General features: G+C 38.4%; 1 protein-coding gene across 2 annotated transcripts in view; it reads left to right on the top strand.

The window, feature by feature from the left end:
* The window catches only part of ano2b (anoctamin 2b), a 47856-nt gene that overhangs the window by 18008 nt on the left and 16632 nt on the right, over nucleotides 1-13216 (top strand). For both annotated transcript variants that reach the window (XM_067427180.1, XM_067427181.1), the window contains 5 exons: nucleotides 7980-8054; nucleotides 9260-9461; nucleotides 10196-10307; nucleotides 10518-10575; nucleotides 11620-11720. In XM_067427180.1, the coding sequence (XP_067283281.1) occupies nucleotides 7980-8054; nucleotides 9260-9461; nucleotides 10196-10307; nucleotides 10518-10575; nucleotides 11620-11720 (548 nt within the window). The remainder of the gene's footprint in view (nucleotides 1-7979; nucleotides 8055-9259; nucleotides 9462-10195; nucleotides 10308-10517; nucleotides 10576-11619; nucleotides 11721-13216) is intronic.

Here is a 13216-nt window from a genome sequence, read left to right as displayed (position 1 = left end):
GTTGTGGTGGATGTGGCTGGAAAATCCACGGCCCACGGGATTTCACGACTGAGCGCTGATAGACCGCCCTGTGTTTCTCACAGCTCATTTGTATTGCCACACGGCCCTAAAAAACCTTGGAATAAACCAATAAATACTGGAGAGGCAGTAAGTCTAGTGAAACCCCCCGATCACTCATTTAAGAGCGACACATGGTGTGTGTGTGAGGTTTGGGGTGACTGCAAAGAGAGCAGATGATGAGAGGAGTTTAGTTCAGGGAGTTATAAGAAGAATGTGTCTGCTTATTTTTCTTAACACACACGCTGAGTATTTTTTATTAAATGTTAAAGATTGAATTGCTTTATGAGACTTGCTGTGCAATTTTAAAAGATGGGAATAAGATTCAGTCCAGTTTGCTACACAGACTGACCAGCAGAGAGCACTAGACTCCAGAGCGTTTGTGCATAAATGCATGGACTGTAAGCGTCCTTCCATGCCGGGCTGAATGCCAAACCTCTGAATTAAGCAAAGTCCTCACATCTCCATGGAGACACGGGACACTCGAATCCCACTGCCTCGTACGCTCGGTTAGGTTTGCTCTTATCTACGGCTCTTTAAAAGCCTTCATCGCATAGCTATGTCATCTTGGCTGCTATCTTTAGGACACATTAGTGACGTTTGTTAATAAAATGCAGCACACCCTTTGCGTGGCTAATTTTAGAGCAAAATGCTTGTATCGCATCCAGAAGTAAAGTACGGGAACATTCCTCATTATCTTTGAGGAAGAGAGTTGCATTTGCTTTCTAAAAGAGTGCATCTGGCTCAAAAGGAGAAGATAAAATGATTGACCTCTAACTGAGTTGTTATTTGTGCTTTTTCCAGTGCAGGTGGATTGTTTTTAAATAAATTCTGCCTTCAGCTCCATTCACTCTGGCTCCAAACAACTAAAACTCTCTTCGGACAAATATTGAAAGTTTCAGAAGATTAGAAGATATTCAGAAGATATTGAATAAAATAGAAGTTTGTGTATTGGAGATTTAACTTGCCCTAAATGTCATTTAATAAAAACCTTTACGCTGTTCATTTAGTTTAGAAGCAAAACAAAGATAAGAATCCTTGTTTTCAGAGAATTTATAGTGAAATTATTGATTTTGGTAACTAATTGGCAAATTCTGTCTTTTAAGCATAAACCTCTTTAATAAAACAAACACACACACACACACACACACACACACACACACACACACACACACACACACACACACACACACACACACACACACACACACACACACACACACACACACACACACACACACACTTAATATATTATGCAATTCTTATGCAAGGAGTTTCATTTGCTTTTGAAAGTATGCATGTGTGTGATAAGGTTGATTTGATTTGGGAGATTTCTCTGATTATATTAGTGTCTGATCATGATGATACTGAAGTCTGAGCAGGAAGTCTGGGACAGTTAATACACAATGTTGCGTGATTGAATGTGCTTTAAATGTAATTCGTCCTATACTTAATCTATGGCTCTATGGTGTGTTCCTGTACGAGCTGTTTATTAGAAATATCACGAGTAGGTTTCTTTGCGTATAATCCTGCTCTGGTGGTCTTCTCCGATCAGAGCACAGAGCTGGAAGGAGATGAGAGAGTATTTTAAAGGGATTTCAGATCTGTCAGATGGGGCTCACATCAGATTATTCCCTTCACTACCCGACGCCCAAAAGACAATCTTCAGTCAAGCCGCTCTTAATGGGCCTTCCCCTTTTTTATTGCAAGTGAATACCATAGAAGCTATTTCCATCAGTCCACCAGCCACTAGGCTGTGCGTGAGTATTTCTAACACAAATACGATCCTTTCTGTAATGTTTCTGTATTGTGTAAAGCCGCGTATGTGGCGGCTTACTTGTTCTTGGTTGCTAGCGTGGGCGCTGGCGTGGTTCCGGTTCTTGTTCTCTCTCGTCTCTGGCTTACAGTATTGCTCGGAGGGTGGGAGGGGCGTGAGGTACAGTGACGTCAATGTGAACGCGGCATCTCTGCAAAGGGACATATGGCCGTGGAGGAAATCCCCACACTGGTGATCCTGTCACTAATTTCCCAAAGGGCTTAGTTGTGTGTCGTCCGAGTGAGTATGTGTGTGTGTTTGTGAGAGAGCGTGTGGCGACCCACACTAACAAAACCTGAGCCCATTGACATTTTCATGTCTGCTTGGCAGATCAATGTGGTTGATGTCAGGTAGACATGAAGTCTCATCAATGAAGAGATCATCCCATTACAAAAGGCCACAAGTCGGAAAGGTTCCCATAGAAGAACCATTTGGGTTCGGCGAAGAATCTTTCTGTGAGCAGTTCTTAAAAGAACCACTTTTTTATTTAATGTGAAGAACATTTTAAACAATCTAAATTGTGTGCAAGTCAAGGTTTCTATTGATGTTAAAGGTTATCATAGATGCCAATAAAGGACCGTTGCTGAATGTTATGATGAGTCTGATTGATCAAAATCAGGTCTTTGAGAACATTTTTGAGCATTTCCTATTGTTGTGTATAAAAGGTAGCTTTAGATGTCACAACTTCTACACTGTAAAAAAACATGTTGGTTTAACTTAAAAAAGTAAGTAACCTGGTTGCCTTAAAATTTTGAGTTTATTGAAATTAAAAATTTGAGTTCATACAATGAAGGAAATTGGTTTAGTAAATAAAAACTCAGAATATTATTGTATCTGAGCCACATAAAAATGTGATGAATCATGAAAACAGCACAATTTGGTATGTTTCACTGCATCATCACAAATAAAACACACACAATTACCCAATATGCTTACAAAATCTTTTAACAATATTTGAATAAAGGTTGTTGATTTTAAAAAATGTTCATTGTATTAACTCAAATTTTTAATTTCACTGAACTCAAAATTTTAAAGGTGCACTATGCAACTTTCCGTCCACTGGACGGCGCCTATTCAAAACAAATGTGTAGTTTGAAGAAGCAAAATCTGAGCGCAGTATCTCGGGACATGTGGTCTTCTCCTCACAGCCAGTGGAAAATAGTTGTGGAGCTGAGCACGTCTGCTGGAGGGATTGTTACACAAATACCCGACTCGCGAATACCGGGACTTTTATTATGAAGGGACGGGACACAGTCGCCGGGCGCCTGCAGTATTTCCGCTCTTCCGGTTATGATTATGAGGTAATGCAGCTCTGTTTATCATATTAGATACATTTAAGTGTGTTGAAAATTATGTTATGACGTTACTCTGTGCGTTCACTTGTTCACACTGCTAAGAGTAAAGCGCTTCTGCCAAATAAAACATGACACCGAGGGTAACGCAGATATGACGCGATTGACGGGCGACTCCCTCAAACGCTATGCTGACACGTCCCGGTTCATTAGTTAAAATAGCAATTTTCTCACAATTTACAAATAGTTGGAAACATTTGGGATATTGTAAGTACTCAACTGAACAAAATATATAACACTGGCCTAAGGGTTTTTGGATATTTTACTGCAAAAATACTACATAGTGCACCTTTAAGGCAACCAGGTAACTTTATTATCTCTCTCTCTCTCTCTCTCTCTCTCTCTCTCTCTCTCTCTCTCTCTCTCTCTCTCTCTCTCTCTCTCTCGGTATAAATATATATATATATATATATATATATATATATATATATATATATATATATATATATATATATATATACTGTGTATGCAAATATGAGTTTACTTCTCTTTATCTTGTAGTCTGAGTTACATTTCTGCATAACCCTCTAGACAGCCAAAATAAAAGGCAAAGAAAGTTGTGCAGCATCTTGACTTAAGCTTACAGAAGCGATATTCTGCATCCGACAGCTGTTGTACACAGGAGCAGCACCCAACCCACTCCACAGTCACCGAGCTGTTGAATTAATCCAGCGATCTATATCCAATATATAACAGACAGACAAGGGCTTTTGTCCTGCGCCCACTGTCACGCAAGCACGTAATCACACGTGAACCATCCTTCACACTTCTATCAACCTCCTTTAAGTCACAATGCCTTTGAGTTTCTTTCACAGGAACAATGACACACTTTTCTTTGGTTACAGTTTTCGGTTGCCGTTTATTCACATTTTATATGAGACCAATTAAATAAATCTCCTGAGTTTATTACTTTCATCAGTCAATTTTAAAGGCTAAAACAATATTTAATAAAATTAAATGTGGAAACTTTTTTTACTTTTACATTTTGGAATATACTTTTATCCAAAGTGACGTACATTGAATTTAAGGTAAGAAAAAAAAAAAAAGTATACTAAATATTTTTTTTTACATGCTGTAGTTTTACTGTGCCAATTTTTGGTGTCCATTGTTTCACTTAAAAGAATAGTTCACCCAAAAATGACAATGGTGTCATCATTTACTCACTTTGATATTGTTCCAAACCTGTATGAATTTCTTTCTTCTGTTGACCACAAAAGACGATATTCTGAAGAATATCTGTAACCAAATAGTTAACTGACCAAAAAGCTGTTTGGGTACCCCTATTCTTCTAAATGTGCTCAGCAGAAGAAAGAAACTCACACAGGTTTGGAACAACATGAGGGTGAGTAAATGATGAGAGAATTTTCCTTTCTGTGTGAACTATCCCTTTAAGCATAATTTCTCAGTACTTTTCTCACACACCAAATCTGTATTTTAAAACGAAAAGGTGTTAATTATTTAAAAACCATGCCACCTGTTTTCTTCCTTCCTTCCTGTTCTTTTTGTTTTTACAGTTTTCATGATGTGGCTGATTACATAAATGATTAATGCCATTCCTCAGCATTCTTTTGTCAGGCATGGTTTGTTATTGTTATTTATTGCTAAGCTTGCACGGAATCTGCGCCTGCAGAAATCCACAGAAAGATCCACAGATATCTGCGGAATTCAAATGGACCGCGTTTATACATTTTTAATGTATGTACAACCGTTTTCATCCATTACATTTACATCCATTTGTGATTTCCCTTCCCAGAGCAAATGTGTAGATCTCATGTGGCCCTAAACTATAAATAAAACAAAGATGATTGGAGTATGTTTTAAATCCTACACCATTTTTTTCAAAGTACTTACATACTTGTGGCACCTCACAGCATATTTGTGGTATTAGCTTGTACAGTCATCTCTGCTTGTCATTGTGCCAAAAACAGCAGTACTTCCCATGGACTTCACACAAAGTCCTGTAGTTTGACCATACTCAGTTTCGCATTTTAAGAGGGCATCGCAGCCTGTCACCAAATAGCGTCATGCATCTTAATGACGAGTAAGCAACCGGCGAGACCGCAGGCCTGCGGTAATTCCTCTCATTACAGGGTGAGGGTTTGTGAGCCCCGTCTGTGGATCACAATTGCGTGACCCACATTCATTATTCTGGAGACCCTAAAGCTGTGGCATCTCGAAGGTTGTGCCTGCTTACACTTTCCAAGTTCCAGGGTGCCAGGGTTTAGTCATGCACCGTGCTAGGTGGTGCTGTTCGCCTCATAATGAGTCTAATTACAGGAGGTGGATATCTGTTGTGTCAACACACTGACAGCATTTGCCACCAGCACCCTATAAATAAATCTTCATTCAGTAACATAGGCACACTCCCAGCGCAAAGGCTGTTCATAATAGAAAGCAAAGTTGCGTTTTGGGCAAACTGTAATCCTGCAGCATTGAATATATCACCGACAGATACAGCAATCACAGAATGCATGTAATAAAGGTAAGGAAATGTTGAGGAAAATGTTCCTTCTAATTAAAAATGAACTATCCCTACCAGTGACCGTGATTTTGCCAAGTAAGACAAGTTCCTGGATCAACATATTTTATCTGAAAATGCACTCCTACCCATAAACCTAGCCCTACCCTTATGTTCCCAGAATGTTCTCAAAATGTCCCGCTGGTGTCAAGGTTGTCAGAACGTTCTCAGATGGTCATGATCTAGAGTTCTTCAAACACTGTCAGAAAAAAAGGTACATTTCTGTCACTGGGGTGGTACCCTAAGGTACAAAGCCGAAAAGTTACTACTATGTTCCTATAAGGTACTAATTTGCACTCTTAAAGTACTGATATGTACCTTTTAATGTACTAATGTTTACTATTTAGGGGCGAGTAATGTACAAAGATGTGCCTTTTCACTTTTGTACCTTAGGGTATCGCCCCAGTGACAGCACTGTACCTTTTTTTCTGAGAGTAAAGGGTAGGGACGCTATTGGCAGACCTTCATGGAAAATTAAGTTCCCGGATTGTTACGTTCTCGTTCTCGGATTGTTTAGGCCAGGGGACCATTACTGGACGTTCCCTCCAGGTGTCTACCCTACATGCCATTTACATAACATTCACATATGAGGACCTTTTTTGGTCCTGTTTAGGTCCTTACACCATGTTTACTGAATGTCTTCAGAACATGTTTGTGTGAATCAATGTACACTGGCTGCTTTTCAAATGAGGGTCAGTAAAACGCAGGATTTGCACACAAGTTGCTTCTCAAAGATGATAATGTAGTATAGACCACTGCAACTGAATAAGGTATGTTGTTTACAGCGCTGTCCCGAATGAAGTCCCCATCTGACTGACAGGGAACTGTATAGAGAATAGAATAGATCTCGTTGTAGGAGTGTGGTGAAGTTATTTTAATAAAGATTACGAGGGCACATTAATTAAAAAAAAACAATGATGATGTGCATGGATAAATCATTTACAGTAAACACTGCAATATTGAAAACAAGAATAGTTCATTTTATTTCATAGTGAGATTAATTTAATAAGCATTGATTTGAAAAATATTCTTTAAAGCTTTTAATTTGACATTATTACAAAGTGAACTTCTGGTGTGCAAGTAAAGGGACATTTAGTAATATTTTTGGATTCAAATGTCAAATGGGAATGTTATTATATAACCGATTGTTAACCATAGAATAACCAACCCCTGATGTCATATAAGGAACCTTGTACTGCAGCACTTTCATAACCAAAAGAGAACATTTTTGGAATGTCTCTAATGTTCTATAAATGTTCAGGATTGTCATCACCGTTAGAGAACCTTTAGGGAACGTTCTCAAGAATGTCCCCACATGGGTAGGACTTATATGAGCACCTAACCCTGGTTGTAAGCCTAAACTTGACAAACTGTAAACTTGTCACGCATATCCGATTGGTTGATTGAAAGTTTTTCCAGTATAAACAAAGATGATGCACCATCTCTACCAGTGTTTGTGTGTGCTTTGTGTTCTGGTGCACTTTGGCGAATGAAAGTCAGCAGCATTATAACGTCAGGTTGCTTTAGAATCAACAGCGAACAAATGAACGTTAAACATCAAATCAATCAATCACTTTTAAGGTTAGACAATAGCTACAGATGGTAAACAGTGAGAACCAGAAAAATGTTCTCTGGTGGCTTGTCGAACCCTTTCGATTGTAATGGCATTTTTGTAATGACTTGAAAGACACAGAAGCTGCCTCTTAACATTCCTGTGGCCTGCTAATTCATTTCCCTCCCTTCCACAGAACTGAAGTTGAATCCATTTTCTGCTGTAACACACTCCTGAGTGGAACATATGCGTTGATTATTGTTGAAATTTCTGACAATGAAGGAAGACTAGCTCCAGTGGGAACAGACCACCCTCACTCCTCTGCTGCCTGTTGTTTTTGGCTCGATGAGGTTTGATCTAAATGCAAAGCAGGCATATTCAAGTTGTTTTGGTAACTGAAATAGGTACTCCGTGTTTGCCGGATGTTTTGGAGATTTGATCTATAATTGAATGTACGGAATGTGCAGTAATCACTCTAGCGGAAGGCCAAGTGTTAATTGCCTTAACATTGTCATGTTTTTACTGAATTATTCCCCCTAATAGGTTAGTACTCAGTCACTCTAAAAGCAACTCAAAAGTAAAGAGGCAAAGCTAAAAACAGAAACGCACGCATGCAAACAGCGAACAGCATGCATGGTTCCATTAGTCACCTTAAATGTCTCTCTCCCTGACTCTCTCTCACAGACTGGACACGAGAAGCTAACATGGAGGGACAGACTGCCTGGATATTTCATCAACATTTCCTCCATTCTCTTCATGGTAACCCTTGAGAAAAACAACAATTTAATGACATTTCTATTAAAGCTTGTATGTCAAATATATTTGCACTTCAGTACATTTGAAATATATTGTAATATCGAATAACACAACAATTCCTTATTATGAGTGAAAAGTTTAGGGTGGGGTTTGATTTTGTTCCTCGGGAGTTTTTTTGGATGCTTGTTGTTTGTTATTGGTCGATCTCATGTGAGTGACAGGTTGCCCCGCCTTTGCACAAGTAAACACATTATCAGAGAATAGATTAGATCTTGTTTAGGAGTGCGGTGAAGTTATTTTAATTAAAGATTACGAGGGCACATTAATTAAAAAAAACAAAGATGATGTGCATGAATAAATCATTTACAATGAACACTGCAATATTGAAAAACAACACAAGTGCACTTTTTAAAAGTGTGCAAGTAAAGGTACATTTAGTATTATTTTTTTGGATTCAAATATCTAAAAACCACTAGGACAGTGCTATATATTTTGTTGACTTGTGTACTTATCCCAAATGTTTCCAGGAATGTTTAAATCGAGAGAAATATGCAATTTTAACCAGGACACGGACCACGTTCCTGTGTCGCCTATCAGTGACGTTATACCCGCGTACCCTCGATTTTTATGATATATTATATGTTTTATTAGACAGGTGAGCAGCTGTTTGGAGACATTAATCGACAGAAAACTAATCATTGTTCTACAGCTCAACACAGTTAGTATTCTTGTTTAAATCTGGCTTTCTCTGTACCATGTTATACCATGGCTAATATCAATCTAGCTCACTGCAGTGTGAACAAGTGTCTCATAGTAGCGAACACACAGAGTAGCATTATAACAACTTTCAAGACTCTCAAATGTATCTAATATGATAAAACAGCACTGCGTTTCCTCACATACGCATGAGCGGAAGAAGTGGAAGCGGCGACTTTGGCAGAATGAAAGCTCTGAGAAATCAAGGAGTCATAAAGCAACGCCTTGTTTTGAATAAGCGACCTCTAGCGGCGAGAAATTACATATTGTGGCTTTAAGTGGCCTTTTATTTAAATAATAATATTTTATCTGCAAGTAGTTTTTACTTCTTAAATTTGAAGTGCACTACAAATGTACCATTAAGCACATTTCTAAGCATGTCTGGCGCAATGTTTCTTGCTTGCACAAATTTAATTTCTCGTCCACTGCTCCTTGTTCCTCTCTGCCTATAGTTTGGAGTGACGTGCTCTGCCGTGTTCAGTGTCATCATTTACCGCATCACCATTTCCGCCCTCATGGCGATGAGCCCAGACCCAGACGTCAAGTCCAACGTCCGAGTGACCGTCACAGCCACCGCCGTCATCATCAACCTGGTGGTCATTCTCATTCTAGACGAGATCTACGGCATGGTGGCTGCCTGGCTTACAGAACTGGGTGAGATTTGACCACCACCACCCATATTACAGCATCGGTTTTGTTGATGTGCATCACTGTTGGTCAGCTTACCTCTTTTTTTGGATGCCCTTCTTCCCCTCTTTGCTCACCCGCACAGCATGAATCTTTGATTTGACCCACTCCAGGAACGCTCAGGAAACTTTGCTTGTCAGTTAGCCATCACAGAGATTTCCTTAAGAGACGTTTTAATAAATAAGAGTCTCTGTAGGGAAGGAAAGAAAAAGGGGAAAGCATGTGTTATCATCTCGTGAATAAGACATATTTTCCCGTACTTTGATTTTCACTCTTAAAGTCTGACCACATACAGTCTGTCTCACCCTAATGCTTTAACCTACTTCCGAACCCATTAATTCATGCTTGAATATGTTTTACCAGACTTACTGGAATTTGGGCTCTTTCTCGAATGTGCGCTATTAATGAAATATGGTGAATTTATGGCCAAAACCACTGTGGCACTGCCTGTAATCTGTTGAGGCAGATGAAGTTTTAGTGAGTGCCAGAAACATGTAATCCCGGCCCAAACGCAACCATATGGTCTTCTCCATTTCTCAACCTTCAACCTACAGAAGTTGCTAAAGAGAAACATGTTGGGAGAAATATCCAAGCCACCCCTTTTATTATGCCTGTCAGAATACGAGCTTTTGAAATTGTCTGCCGTTTATACAGAACATATCTGTCTAAATCCCAAAATAACTTAATTAATGTGTCTGCAGAGATCCCGAAAACCGAGACCAATTTTGAGGAGCGTCTGATTCTGAAGGCTTTTCTCCTGAAGTTCATGAATGCCTATGCACCCATCTTCTACGTGGCCTTCTTCAAAGGGAGGTAGGTGGACAAGCTCAATGGCAAAAAAACTGTTTATTGTAGGAGAAGGAGAAAAGAACACAAACAAGCACATATTCAGCCTCTGATAAATGTGAAGTCTGACTGCAGCACACACATCTGGCTCTAAATAAGACAGGCATGTGACCCCTGGCACTTCCTTTCTTGGGGTGAGATATATCCCGTGAACCTTATTCATGTTTCTTTTTACAGGTTTGCAGGCCGCCCCGGTGACTACGTTTATGTCTTCAATGACTACCGTATGGAAGAGGTGAGTACACTTTTGCTTTTGTTGCATCCTTGATGCTTGTAAGTGCTACAATACAACATTAGGGCTGCACAAGTAACTGAAATAAGACAAATAATGAATCGCCAGTTTAATTAAATATATGCATTGTATGCTTCCTAGTGAAGAGTAGCTCTGTATTCTTTTACAAGCAAGCCGCTCATGATCCTGTGTTTTCAGCAGCTCAATTCACAGTAAATGCTGCTTCACACCAACTCATTTCTGCAGCTGTTTTAAAGTTTGGGTCACTTATAATGTGCATTTGGAAATGCAATATGTTCCAAATATCTTCCCTTGCAATGAGAAGCACTTGTGCTGGGTAAATAAGTTCAGACCACTCATTTGCATCCAACACGGTTGACAGCCGTTAATGCACAATCAATATTTGTGATCGACTAACTGTAATATTGTATAAGATTTCAGTTTAAACTGAATGCATAATAAATCTGCCGGTTTCAGAGCAAAACGCAAAACCGTGACATTCACTGACACGCTTCACTCGGCAGTTCTTAAACCAGTAGTGCATATACTTACTTTCTGGCAACCCGCCAAAATAAAAGCTTGCTGATTTTAGGTTTGAAAATGTTGAAAATGCACAATTTTAAAAAAAAAATTTAGCATTGTAATTTGAAGTGTATTTTGAAGTTATTTACTACTCATTTATTAATTTTAATTAGCACACTTTATTTATTATTTTGTTATTTTTATTTTTTAAAACGAACTAAATAGTGCAATAATGCTATTATTAACAATGTTATTTTTTTATAGTTATGTTTAATGGGTCACACTATGTGAGCATCACTCCAGGTGCTCTCATGAGAACCAGACTAAAAAAAACGTATGTGCACCCCTGCTTATAAAACTTGGTCAAAAAGAGTTTGTCACCAAAATAAATGCTTATTGGCTTGAAAATGAAGTAAGAAGGACTGGCATAATTATTAGTATTCTACTTTTACAGGTGTACTGTAAAATAATAATAATTACGTAACTCATGACACTGTTATAGCATCCTTTACTTGTTCTTCTCAGTGTGCTCCTGGTGGCTGTCTAATTGAGCTCTGCATCCAGCTCAGCATCATCATGTTGGGGAAGCAGCTTATTCAGAATAACATCTTTGAGATCGGCATTCCGTAAGTTCCCGCTCATCTCAGTGGATCTCATAAAACATGCTCTACCGCTAAACAAAATTGCTTTTCTATCTGGAAACTTTAGAAAGATCATTCCTTCAGATAAACAGCAAATTCTGCTCCTTCTGAAGTTGGTTTAAAGCTACAGGAAATCTTGAGATTGTAAAGTGGGCTTCTCTTATACCATCTACTCCAATTCCTGCATGACTGTCTAACTTTCTCCCTTTTTGCACACAGCCAAACTTTCTAGCATGCCTGTCCTTGCACTTTAATAGGCTGGATTCCTGTCTGATTTCACATGTTTGCACAAGTGCCGCATCACGTCATTAATGAACCTTATGCAAATCAGCATGAGTGATGTTTGTGTCTTATATGGAGTAAAGTCTGTACTTGTAGAGAATGTAAACACAGAGAGACATAACATCATAGGTGCACTGTGTGTGATATGCATGCATTAATACTTGTGCATATGGAACGTTTGCAAAAATCTGGGACGAGGTTTTCCCTGGGTGGCGGAAAAGACCTCTGAGTCGTGGACTTTGCTTTCGTTGGAAATCCCTTTTTAACCTATTTCTCCTCGTCCTTCACGAGTACACCAGCTACAACCCATGCTCCATGTTTTTTCTATATCCGTTTAATTTCCACACATCTCTTTGATGTGTGCAATTCAGATTGACACGTCCAGTTGGTTGCAAGTTATCTGATGAACACGAGCACTTTCATTTATGATTCATCGTATGACTCAGAGTGCTTATCTCTGCATCTTTGCGGTGCATTTTAGTTAAATGAACTCACACAACTCACTCACTCCCATGGTTAAGGTGGCCAGAAACACTCAAGGCATGTGTCTCGTTCCTTGTGGGATGCATCCGCAAACATCTTTTTACAAACTACAACAGCAACTCAACATGAGTGAAGTGACAGCTACTACACTGTAAAAATATTGTTGGTTTAACTTAAAAAAGTAAGTAACCTGGTTGCTTTTAAAATTTTGAGTTTATTGAAATTAAACATTTGAGTTGATACAATGAAGGGAATTGGTTTAATAAATAGAAACTCAAAATATTACTGAACCACATCAAAATTTGATAAATCATGAAAATGGCAACATTTGGCATGTTTCACTGCACCAATATGCTTACAAAATCAAGGTTGTCGATTCTCAAAAATGTTCATTGTATTAACTCAAATTTTTAATTTCAATGAACTCAAAATTTTAAGGCAACCACACTGTAAAAAAAAGGCAAATTTTGAACTTTTGCAGTACAATCGACTTGGATGTTTAAGTTATTTCAACTTAAATTATGTTAAACTGACTTAAAAAAATTAGTTACATCTTGTATAACTAAAAAAAACAAGTTTAACATTTCTTAACTTATTTTGATGAGTTAAAACAATGTAAAAACATATGTTGTCATAACTCATAGAACATATAATTTTTTACAGTGCAGGTAACTTTTTTTTATTATTTTTTATTTTTTTACAGTGTAGTCATCCTT

Source organism: Pseudorasbora parva, chromosome 20 (genome assembly GCF_024679245.1).
Source record: "Pseudorasbora parva isolate DD20220531a chromosome 20, ASM2467924v1, whole genome shotgun sequence".
Taxonomy (NCBI): Eukaryota; Metazoa; Chordata; class Actinopteri; order Cypriniformes; family Gobionidae; genus Pseudorasbora; species Pseudorasbora parva.
The sequence above is the reverse complement of the archived record's forward strand: the minus strand, read 5'-3'. Positions and strand labels throughout refer to the sequence as shown.